This window comes from Pezoporus flaviventris, unplaced genomic scaffold (assembly GCF_033815535.1).
Source record: "Pezoporus flaviventris isolate CSIRO_AGI_PZ_B2104156 unplaced genomic scaffold, CSIRO_AGI_Pfla_v1 ptg000063l, whole genome shotgun sequence".
Taxonomy (NCBI): Eukaryota; Metazoa; Chordata; class Aves; order Psittaciformes; family Psittacidae; genus Pezoporus; species Pezoporus flaviventris.
The window spans coordinates 7460009-7472035 of record NW_026892611.1 but is presented as its reverse complement, the minus strand read 5'-3'; the positions used below and the strand labels follow the sequence as shown (position 1 = coordinate 7472035).

Here is a 12027-nt window from a genome sequence, read left to right as displayed (position 1 = left end):
TTAAATAGTAACAGGTTTTGGGAAAAGGAAAAAAAAAGTAAAACCACTACAGGAGCTTGAATAAAATAAAGCTTAAGCCGGGGTGGGTTTTTTTTAGGATTAGGGTTATTTCAGGTTTTTGGTTTAGCTTTTCCTTATCGCTGCTTCCAGCAGACCCTTTCCATAACTCCAAGGAAAGGCACAGGATGACTCTGCTCTATTTGTGAACCTTCTGCCAGAATGCCACAACCCCAACCAAGACACACGCTGCAATTTCAGTATATCTTCTTCCTTCACCCTACGAATAGCATTTTATTTCCTCCTTTATTGCTCTAAAACTATTTTCTTCAATTCATTTCCCATTGATGCCCCAGTGGTAAGCAATGCCCAGGAGTGCTTTTTCACCCTTTTGGGCTCTGCAGCAGCCTGCTCCCCCACGCCAAGTGAGATGCCCAAATGCCACCCTGTGCTGGGTTGGAAGAGTTTTGGCTCACTGGGAATATTAGGGCTGAAAAGGCAGGTAAGAAAATGAGACTACGATGCACTTCCAACATCGGAGACGCTTATACCTGGATGGAGGAGAGATGATGCTCAGCAATGCAGCAAAGGGCTGTTGGGGCTCAGTGTGGTGAATAGCAACCCCCAAAACTGCCTCCCTGAGGATCTGGTGAGTGTTAATACTGAGCCAAGCATCTTTGATAAGGTTGTAAGCCTGGTTTAGTGGTGGCCTTGGCAGTGCTGGGGAATGGTTGGACTTCACAAGCTTGAAGGTCTTTTCCAACCTGGTTGATTCTGTGATTCTATTCCACTAGCCAAGTGCTATGGAAAGTGAGGGAGGCTCCCGGTTGCTGCATCCAGCAGCCCAGATGCTGGCAGTATCCCTGCCTAGAGGACACTTCTTCCATCGCCCCACAGGGACTAGCTGGTCCAGGGGCTCTCAGCATTAGAAGACCCAGTACCCACCACCCCAGGAGAAAACAAGCAGGGAAGAAAGGGGTTACCTTCCCCCTGCTGTAGCCCCAGTGTCTTAAACTGCATAAATCTTCCTTCCTTTCCCCCAGACAAGGGCTCACTGCAGCACCCCTGGCACAGCCCAGCAAACTTTTGGCTTTGTTACTCCTTTTGCTCAACATCTTGCAATTTGGCAGGTTTTGGACTGAACTGCAACTGGTGTGCACCCACCTCTTGAGACACCTGCAAGAGCCAGCCTATGGGGGGTTGCCAGATGAAAGCCCTCAAAAGCAAAGCCCCAAACCAGTAACATCAATGTAAAAAGAGAACTACAACATATTGCTTTTAAATCCAAACAACATTTTCACGCCTTCCCTGCCATTCTCACCCCTCCAGAAGCTGATGCTTTGATCAATATGTTTAACTGAGATGTTTTAATTGATCCTGCTGCCACCTGTAGCCAAGCTACAGCATACAACCTGCTGTGTATTCAGAGACCAGGAAAGCCCAAACTTTGCATGCTGAGTTGGAAGAAGAGCCTACCCCAAGCTCAGGGCTGCAGGGAGCCAACTCCATCCTAAAAACAGAGCTCTAGAGGCAGCGGGCTGCATTTTCCTTCCCCGAGTGTTTGTTTTGTGGAGGAAATGCCTCCACCACAGCAAGCCTTTGTGAAATTTAAGGTTTGAATGCGAGATCTCAACCCATCTCCCATCTGCTGGTAAAGAAAATCAGGCTGATAAAACACAGCCAGCGTATCCATAGGGCAGTGCACCCTCCAATGGGTGCCAGTGAGCTGCTTTTCCACTCAACGAGCTCAGACTGAGATTAATACTATTAATTCCTGTGCAGAACTCCATGCCCTGGCTGACCCGGCTCCCCCCCCACACACACATTTGCTTTTCCTGGTATCTGTTCTCAGAGCACAGGCTATTTTCAGCAGTCCTCTTGGATGGGTTTTCATGGAAAATGAAGGCTACACTGCCCTGGGTTTAGATTAGATCAGAAGAAAAAAATTTCTGTAGGATAGAACAGATCTGTTCTTCTGGAGGAAAAAGGGGCGAGCTGGACAATTAATACTGTTCATGGATGAACTCCCTGGGGATCCCACATGTCTGCGCAGCTGAAGCAGCTCCTTTCCTGGAGCGAGATACATGGAGATCCCTGGAAACATGAGTCTCATCTAGGCTTTTTCCATTATCCCCTTCCAACTATGTATGATACCTCTGTGTGTGTCTAAGGATGGAATATTATCTATCTATATATATATACACACAATACCTATATACATTGCATTTAAGAATCAGATCTTTTATATACATGGGTGTATACATAGATACCTACATACATTTACGTCAAAAAAGGGTGAAAAAGGGAAGAATCATTTGAATTAGGCTTTTATAAACCAAAAGGAGCACCAGAAGAGGCCTGAGCCATGGTGCAGAGCAGCCCCAGGTCACTGCAGGACTATCCTCCAAAGAGGAACACATCAAAACACTACTGCTCCTCCAATGGGTCTCCATTTACCTGCTGGCAACAGAAGGGCCCTGACCTCTAAAGCACACAGAAGCCCCAAAAACCTGCCAAACCCCAAAGGACACAGTGGCTGGAGGGGAACCCTCAGCAGTGCCCGGAGCGAGAAGACCATGGACACAGCTCCATCGCTTCCCGTCTCCGACCCCGCACGCCTCGGCCACCCCGGTTTATTTTTGGTTTTCCACTCATTCCCCACATTTTTCTTATTTTAGCCCTTCTGTTGACTTGGAAGTTGCAGGATGGAAACAGAACAGCGCAAACAGGCAGGTAAGGGGAGGGTTATCCCGACCTCGGCTGCCCGGCGCCTGGGGACAGGCAAACTCCACCTGAGCTGACAGATGTGTTAGAGGGCAAATCCCTGGGGATTCGGCCGTGGAGTCACTGCTCAGCTAATTGAGTTCCGCTCGAGGATCTCTGTGCTTTCACTCCCCACGGCGAAGGAAGCAGAAGAGAGTCTCCCCCACCCACACACCCCTCCCAAAACCCAACTGATTTTTATCAGCAACAAACGCAAGAAAAACTGTTTTCAAACGAGAAGAAAAAAAAACCCCAAACCAACAAACCCCCGTGTAATAAAGCAAATATTTCACATAAAAAGCAGCCCTTGCGTTCGCATGGGGGGTGACTCTGCAAGGACTCCATGGATAGCATCCACTAAAACGAGGAGGAGAACGGCATTTTGGCCCTCTATCCCCAGGAGGACACAGCCCCAGCACAAGGGTCAGCTTTGCACCCAGCTCCTAGGAGCAGTACGACCATGGCTGGTAGCTTTGGGGACCACACGGCTGTGCTGGAGGTGGTTTCATCAGGATGGAGAGAGAAAACCCCTCGGCGCTGGGGCTGCCCTACTGCTCCCACAGCCACCCCACACAGCCCTGCCCTTGGGTCTGAATTAACTCACAACCCTTCCCCGCCTCCCCCCACACTGGTTTAAAATACACATAGTGGCTAAATAGCAGGAAACACCCGAGGCAAAAATACCACGGACAGGAACCCAGGGGCACAGGGGACGTGCAAGAGCAAGAAGCGGATTTCCTCCCCAAAACATCGCACCTCTGATGGTGACGGTGACCCTGCCACCGGCTGGGCTGGGCCGTCACTGCCGTGTCCCTCGCCCTCGAGTGCCTTCACCCGTCAGCATGGGACTGACAGCTCTCAAAAGGGGAAACCCCCAGCTTTTTGTTGCCTGTGTTTTCCTTCCCCTCCATAAAGGGGTCTTTCATTCAAAGGTGGCTCGTGGTGACTTGGAAAGGTCAGTGTGGGTTAAAAAACCCATACAGTTATATAAGTAATCTCAAAGGAGAGAGATACATCATCTCAAATGGGACACACATACATATATTGTATATAATCTCAAACGGGACACACATATATATTATACATAATCACAGAATGGCTTGGGTTGGAAGGGACCTTAAAGATCATCTAGCTCCAACCACAAATGTGACACATATATATATATAATCTCAAATGGGACATATATATGTATTATATATACACATATATAAAAATAGAAATCTCAGATGGGTTCATGTGGGAGCACAGGTGACAAAGCCAGGACCTACATCAGCATATCCAGCAGGTTGCTGAAGATGTAAATTTTAGGAGGATTTTGATGACCAGACCCGAGACACCTACATTTAAAGGTCCTATAGGTTTAGGCTTCAAAAAGATGTACATTTCAGATTACAGCCACCACGGGTGTCACAAAGAGATGCCACCACATGGCCTGAAGAAGCCTGATGCCTTGGGATGTGCTGGACCAGGCTGCACATGGGCACGGACCATGTCCTGGGAGGTAGATGGGATCACTACCAAACCACAGACCTAGCACCTCTGTGGGTGAGAAAAAGCTTCTACTGAGTGACAACAAGCAGCCAAACCTCAAAACCTGGGAGATTCCCACAGAAAACCAGCAAATACTAGATATAGGCATGAGGTTTACTGCTGGCAAGGATTAATTCAACACCTCTGCAAAAGAGGAAACACTTTGCACTCAAATCTGACCCTCCTTTCACGACATGACTGGGTCAACTGGTGCAAGTCACCCACCAAGCCATGGTGACCCATTAGCATTAACTGCGTTAATCCTAACAGGAATAATGAATCTCCTGTCCCAGCATTGCTCATCACCACCTCTGCAGTCATTGCTGGATGCCAATGGAGCAGGCAGCTGCCTGCGAGGGGTTAACCACCCACTGAGGAGCCTGAGCGCACACTCACGTCATGGAAATACTCAAGTAACCACAATTTTCTCTATTGCTTTTTTGGCTCTGGTTCTTCAACGCTTCTACACTTCCAGCCCAGATCTCTGCTACCTGTTTCCCAGAGAGGTAATTGGTACACAGAGAGCAGCTCGAGCGTTACCGTTATACCTTCTACCTCCAATAGTACCAACACCGAGAGATAAAAAAAGATTGTGATTCACAATACAAGGAAAACCAACAATAACCAGATGCACAGCAATAAATGGAGGTGGGCTGAGGGGTCGGTGCTTTCTGGGTATTAGTATTGCACCAGGTTGGACTAAGCCCCAGACAGCCCCGTCCTGCTGCTGCCTGCACACCCACAGCAGCTGCAGGCCCCTCTCCTCCATCCATTCCTTCCACTTTTCCCAGTGCTCCCAGTCTGCCCAGCATCAGCTGTTTCTCCTGCCTGAGGTGCACCAAGTGGCCAGGAGGAGCTGCCTTCGTTGCCTTCACCCCACCTGAGATGCAATGGGAGGTCATCCATGATTGCTACGTGAGAACCAGGGGAAGGGAAGGGAAAGAAAGAAAAGATGAAACGAAAAGCAAGCAGAAAACCGAATCCATCTCCTGATAATCATAACCTGCCTTAATATTTCCACCCTGTAACTGAGACCACAAGAACCAGCAATGCTCCTGGAAAACATCAGCCCAGCAGCTCAGCTTCCAGTCCCCATCCCACTCCCACACGCCTCTGGACCGCTTTGCAGCCGGTTACTGAACTAACCCACATCAAACCAGCCAGCTCAGGAGACAATGTCCTCATCTTCACACCATCACTGGCTGTGATTAGCAGAGTGAGGCAGCAGGCTGGGCAGGGAGCGCTGCCCTGTGTGCCAGAGCTGCCCAAATGGGCTTTTCCCAGGGAAGAAAAATAAACAGGAGGTTTAGAGCATCCTTGTGCAATGTCAGCAACTGATGTTACCTGCTGAGAGAGGTTTGCTATTCTGCTTTTAACGCCTTAATTCCCCATGCAATACAGCTTAGGTGTTGCTCATAACTTCTTCGTGCTCCTTTTAATAGCCCTGGAAACATTAACAGGGATGGGGCATCCACTGACACACCAATGAACTCGATGTACGAAGAGGATTTTGTGGCTGCTCTGGACACAAGTGGTGTCTCTCAGCAAGGAGCTGCTTCCCTGGGAGCAGGGCTGGACCAACTGGGCGAGATGCACAGGGTGCAACACCCTGTATCTGGTTCATGGCTTACAAAGAATAACCTTTGGAGGTCATCAACATCCCAACTGACTCTACAAAAGGTACATGTAGAAGAAAAATCAAAGCTGGCTCCTCCAGAGATGTGAACAGATGAAAAAGCATCCAACCACCTCTTTTCAGGGCCGTGACAACGAGAGCATCTCAGGGTTGCGTGGAACCCCACCAGCCCCACAACACTGCTGATGCCTTTTGATAATCAGCACTGGGGATGGTGTGGGTCAGCTGCGCTCACCCCAGCTTGAGTGCTGCACAGGGCAGCTCTCACCACCAGAAAACAACCACCACCTGCTTTACATTGCCTGAAGCTGCATGTGCTCAGCCCCGCTTCTCGCCACAGCTTTGGCCATCCAGCAGGGAGGTCCCACAAGGGTCTGTGCCAAAGCATTCGCTGGGCTGTGGATGTGCCGGGACAGACCAGACCCACGGGACAGGGGTGATGCAGCAGCAGCCAGGAGCCTCCTGCTTTCACACCATCCCTTTTGCAGGAGGAGATCAAATGCAAAGTGAAAAGGCAGCGACTTGGCCGCTTCTCAAAAATTAAAATTCCCCTTGGTAGGAAGGAAGCAAAAGCAACCCCAGGCGCTGGGTGCTGCTTTCAAGGCAAGAGAAATGGGGTTTAGGGGAAGCTTTAAAAAGGAAAAAACCCAAACCCTCACTTGCAACATAAACACCAACAGTATTTCAGAGATCTGCCCTGGGGCAAGATGACCATGGAAACAGGACTCAACAGCTTCAAATCAGATCCCGTGATTAGAAAAGGCACAAAGACCAAAGCCACTGCAAAGGCAAAGAGCAGATGTGCTTCTACACAGCAATGGCAAGGGCTGCATGAGATTGGCCAAAACCACTCTGCTGGAGTAGGGAGGGCCAAGTCAGCACCTGAAACACTGGGGAAGATTAGCCTGGGGGAAAAGGGGTATTTTGCTGCTCATGGTGGTTTTGGAGGACCCACTCCAGCCCCCTTATGGAAACGGCACATCCTAAGCAGTTTCTGGGCATCCACAGTGCATCCTCCTATACCAGTGTTTTGTAGCACCAGCTCCAGCACCCCCAGCTTTAAAACCAGCCACGAAATAAAAGTGTTAATGAAATAACACTTGCGCCAGAGGGGGGAAACCACAAGCCATGGGTGTGAAAACCTTTCCCACCAGGACAGCCCCAGCCTCTCCTCACCGTGGAAATCTCCCCTCCCTGGTTCCTGCAGCATTTTAAGCACAGGGATCAGCCTTTCTGAACACTGCTGTTCATTCACAGTTTGCGGAGGTAGGTAGGGAAGCGGGTAACCTCACAGGACACCGCAGGGATGAACATCCCGACTTCCCTCTTGGCCAATTGGGAAAATTTGGTGTCGTCTCTCCCTAAATCTGACGCTCGCAAGGTTTTAATGCCTCAGCATTTCTCCTAAGGGAGAGGACTGGGAGGAGGAGAAGGGAAAAAAAAAACATAGCATGTTTATGAATCAGCCTGCGAAGCGTGTGTTTCGGGGGTGGAAAAGGTGGGCGATGCGCAGAGGAAGAGTTAGATGAGTCACAAAATGCTGCTTTTCCTCTCCTCGCCGGCATCGCAAATATTGCAGCGTGGAAGAGAAATTGTATTTCTTTCTTTTCTTATTGTCAGGAGGGAGCTGGAGCGTAACCTTGGCTGGGTAGCAACTGCCGGCAGCGAGCCCCACTTAGAGTACACACAGGGGCACCTGCATGCGTGTGCTGATGGATGTGCATACACACGGACACGCACATGGACACACAGCCCCCGGTACAGGCTGGGAATAAACAATGCATCAGTGGGGTTTGCTGCTGCTTCTAGCAAAACAGGGGCTTGGAGGTGTGCTCGCGTCAAAGAGCAAGAAGCAACTCGGGAATGAGCCTCGGTGGGTTTCCGGAGGGTGGCAACACATCACAGGCTGGATGTGGGCTTGGGGATATCTCTTGCGCCCACCCACATGGGCTTGGGCACACACGCGTGCAAACACACACACGAGAGCTCCGAGATCCTGAAATAAAGCTTATGGAGATGTGGAGAGGTGTGTTATAAAAGAAAAGCAATCTACCCATGGGGTCTGAGCTCACCCTGTTGAAGCCGGCTTGAGTAACTCTTAAAACAACCACCACGTAAATACTGCTACCACTGCACCTTGCAGGCAGGCAAAGGAGGGTTTGAAGAGCATCAGTACCACACTGGGGTCAGCCCCAGGAGCAGCAAGGGTGAGGATGGGCAAGACCTGGAGGAGAGCTGATCCAGCCCGGTGGCATTTCCAACCCCAGACAGCAGCAGGGCTTCTGCCTGGGAGTCCAAAGAGAGATGAAATGCAAGAAGAGATAAAGGCCCCTATGCTGCTAACAGCTGAGCACTTGACTCTACTGACATTCACAGTCCATTTAGGTCACTGACAAAGCAAACAAAATTATGCACATGCATTAATGCTAGCAATATCCTGCCTGACATGCACGCTCATTTACACATGGAAATCCATTGACAAGAGAAATCAGAGCTATATTTAAAACAGAAAAATCACTTCACCATCCATGGGGCAGCTCCTGTTTACATCTGTCATTCCTTAGCAAAACTGGAATCATTTCAGGGTAAATTGTGCCCCTGGTTTTACGTTTAGAAAGAATAATATCTGCCCCCCCCTTGCTCCCCCTGCTCATTTATTGCTTTTGTATTTTAGTGGGTTTGAAGTGGTGTAGTGTAAAAGCAACCTGTGGAGCTCAGTGCTGGCAGATGGGAGGAAGTACAGGGAAGCACCCGCCTGGCACACGTGGAGCATCCAAAGCATTTATTAGTTAAAACTGACTTTGGAGATTCAGAAGCCTTTTAAGAACTGCCATAGTGAGACCTAAATGTTCTGCCGCTTCTCCAGCTTCCTTGGCAAACAAAACAGCCATGATAGAGCTGAAACTGGAACACGAGCTCTTCTTAAAAGGAGAAATATCCTCTTCCAGTCCAGCAATCTACATCTCACTGCTTGGCTGCCAAGCCACGAATTGGAGATATTAAATAATCAGTATTGCTCTCCGTTTCCTCCTGCAAATGTAAATACGAGCACTGGAGCCGAAAAAGCAATCGTAGGCTCCAAAAGAACACTCACCCCCTAAAATATATATATTTTTAATATAAAACACACCAACAGCCGCTGCTTCTCACTTAATGCTGGAGCTCATTGCTCCAGCATTTAAAATGCATCAATAGAATAAAGAAGCAGCAGAGAGAAGCTCTGAAGTATGTCAGGAGGCAGATTTTAAGAAGGATGATGTATTTTAGATTGTGATTCATGACCACACTGGCAGCTTGATTTCAGGTGAAATGAATGAATGCAAGACGGGAGGCTGTGAAAATGAAAGTAGCTGGAGCCAAAGGGCTGCTCTGCCCTTCAAGCCACCCAAGCTTAGAATCTTCTTCCCCCTTCTGCACAAGCTCAACCGTGTCACCGAACGGCCCCACACTTCCGCTGCTGGAGTTTAATTAAGCCTAAATTAAAATGCAATTTAATACAGGTCATTTTTAAGCCCAGCTCACCACCCCACACTGCTCCCTGGAGCAGTTCTCCCACATGGGGCGTGCAAAGGTACCCCAGCACAGCCAAGGAGGTTGGCTCCTGCTGCTGCAACACAACCTACAAGTTCTCACCATGCTGAAAAAAAAAGGCTATTTGCTTAACGTCAAGGTTCTAAACCAAGCAAATCACAAAGGGTCCCATTCTGTGTGATTTTAAGCTGTGCTAACGTGCCGAAATCTCATCCGTGCCATGAGAAAAATGTAAATACAGCACAAAAATTGCAACAATTCAGAATTCTTAAAAGAAAATCTTCACATTTTCACTGCTTGTTACACTGCCCGTGTTACTGCTCTCAATGTCCATGCACATCACTGTGAGGTGTACTGTGCAGGAGATGCAGACCTCTGCTTCGAAGGCAAAAGCCACAGGACATCCCAAAGTCAAAAGCTCTTGCGAATCAACAGCCTGCAAGAAACCCAACACTGAACTTTACGAGAAGCAAAACTGCAGAGAGCCAAGCACAGAGCTCGCCTTCATGGAGGAAGGAAGACAAATAAAAAGACAAACTTAACTGCTACTGTTAACCCTTTGCTTTCCACCTACATCAGACATTCGAGCCACCTTCCTCAAGGAGAGCCCAGTGTCACCGAGCAGCCAATGTGCCTGACTCAGCGACGATGACTCACTTGGACAAACAGAAGGATGAAGCCACCATGAGCCCCGCAATGGTGATGCCCATAGGTGACATGGTGCAGCATGGCACAGAGCACACATCACATTCTCATGGGGCCAAGGGACGGCGCAGAAATGTTGGGAGCAACTATACCTTGAAATCAGGCCGCTCACCTGTTTGTTAAGGATGCATTTTGCATTCAGCCCCCAAAGCAGAAGGATCCCTCCCCTCCCCTCCCCTCCCTACTAATGAGACAGGTCCCCAGCTGCCTTCCTCCAAAACCAGGTCATACAAGGGCAGATACGGTAGATGCTCCATTGCTTACACCTTTTGCAGAGTGCTCCATGGTAAGAGCTTTCAAATGCAGTCCTGACCACACCAACCCAGGAAGCAAAGCATAAACTACCTGATATGGGGAGTGTTGGTAGGAAGGGGGACCCCAAGCACAGCCCAGCACACAGGACTGATGCTCACAGGGCTTGTTTGGAGTCCACACAGCCCTCTCAATGAATAAACATGCAGACAGCAATCCTGCCAGCATCTGCTCGGGGTTTCCTCAGCCTCATCCTTAAGGATCAAACAAAAAGCAGATGCAAAAAGCTCCAAGTCAGGAGACAGTTTACACACTTATCTCCTTGCACAACTTTGAGACAGGACCTGCTACCCCAAAGCACTGGAGCAAACTCACCCTAAAACTACGTCCTGCCACAGCCTGACCAACGGCAATCAGACTGGGTAGGTTCAGGCATCCCTGTAAGTCCCTCCCGTGCACACTGAGCACTTGCAAACCACGAGGTTAAAAGCCGCCCTTATCCAGGCTAGAAGATGTCCAGCTGCTCAAGGAGGGCTCCCCGGGGCAGAGGAGCAGGCAGCGAGGCCGCTGCACATCGCATCATCCTATCTCCCCCTGCCACCCCTTCCTCTTCCGCAGCAGCACCCAGGGCCCAGCTAGGGCTATGGCGAGCTGGGAGCGGGGTGTCCCCCCCCCATCGCAATACCCCTTGCCTCTATTTTGGGGCTTCCCTCTTTTACCCACAGGCAACGGGGGCACCTCTCCCTCTTCTCCCTCGCCGCATACCCGTGTCCCTCCGCCATTCCGCCAGAGGAATTACTACCCCGCTAATTTCCAGCGCCGGCGGCCGCCCATACGCCGGTAACTCGGTAATTGAATTAAGCCGGCAAACGTTCCCCTAATCAACAGGTATCCCACAGCACATCCCCACGGCTCCTCCGGGGCGCGGAGGGAGTCTCTGCACCCCCGGCCCCATCTTCACCCCGGCTCTTCCCGGTCCCGACGGAACGTCCCAGCCGCCGCACCGTCCCGTTCGGGCTGCCCCATCCCGCCGTCCCGCACTAACCATTGCGGCCGTACTTCTCCCGGCTGCGGCGGACCTGCTCCGGGCTGAGCCCGCAGCTCTCGCTCACGCCGAAGCGGCGGAGGACGTCGAGCACCGGGAGGCTGTGCGCCGCCTCCATGCCCCGGCCCGGCCCGGCCCGGCGGCTGCTCGGCGGGGGCACACGCGGCGCCGCTCACACGGAGCTGCCTCGGCACCTCTCCGCCCGCACCGGGCCCGCCTCCGCCCGCCGTCCCGCCCCGCCCCGCGCCCAGCGCCGCCTCCCGCGGGCAGCCCCGCACCGCACCGAGCTTGGGGGGCAGCGGGGATGCTCCGTGTCCGGCGCCCGCCCCTCGGCAGCACAGAGCGGCCCTGCACGGAAAGGGACCCGTCGGTGCCCATCGTGTTTTCATCACAGCCTGGGTTGGGTTGGGAGGGACCTCAAAGCTCATCCAGCTCCAACCACTGCCACGGGCAGGGACACCTTCCACTAGAGCAGCTTGCTCCAAGCCCCTGTGTCCAACCTGGCCTTGAACACTGCCAGGGATGGGGCAGCCACAGCTTCTCTGGGCACCCTGTGCCAGCGCCTCAG

General features: G+C 51.0%; 1 protein-coding gene across 2 annotated transcripts in view; it reads right to left on the bottom strand.

The window, feature by feature from the left end:
- Window positions 1–11681, bottom strand: part of ATP2A3 (ATPase sarcoplasmic/endoplasmic reticulum Ca2+ transporting 3) — a 53400-nt gene extending 41719 nt beyond the window's left edge. For both annotated transcript variants that reach the window (XM_061470388.1, XM_061470390.1), the window contains exon 1: window positions 11460–11681. In XM_061470388.1, the coding sequence (XP_061326372.1) occupies window positions 11460–11577 (118 nt within the window). In that variant the 5' untranslated portion in view covers window positions 11578–11681. The remainder of the gene's footprint in view (window positions 1–11459) is intronic.
- Window positions 11682–12027: the final 346 nt, after the last annotated feature.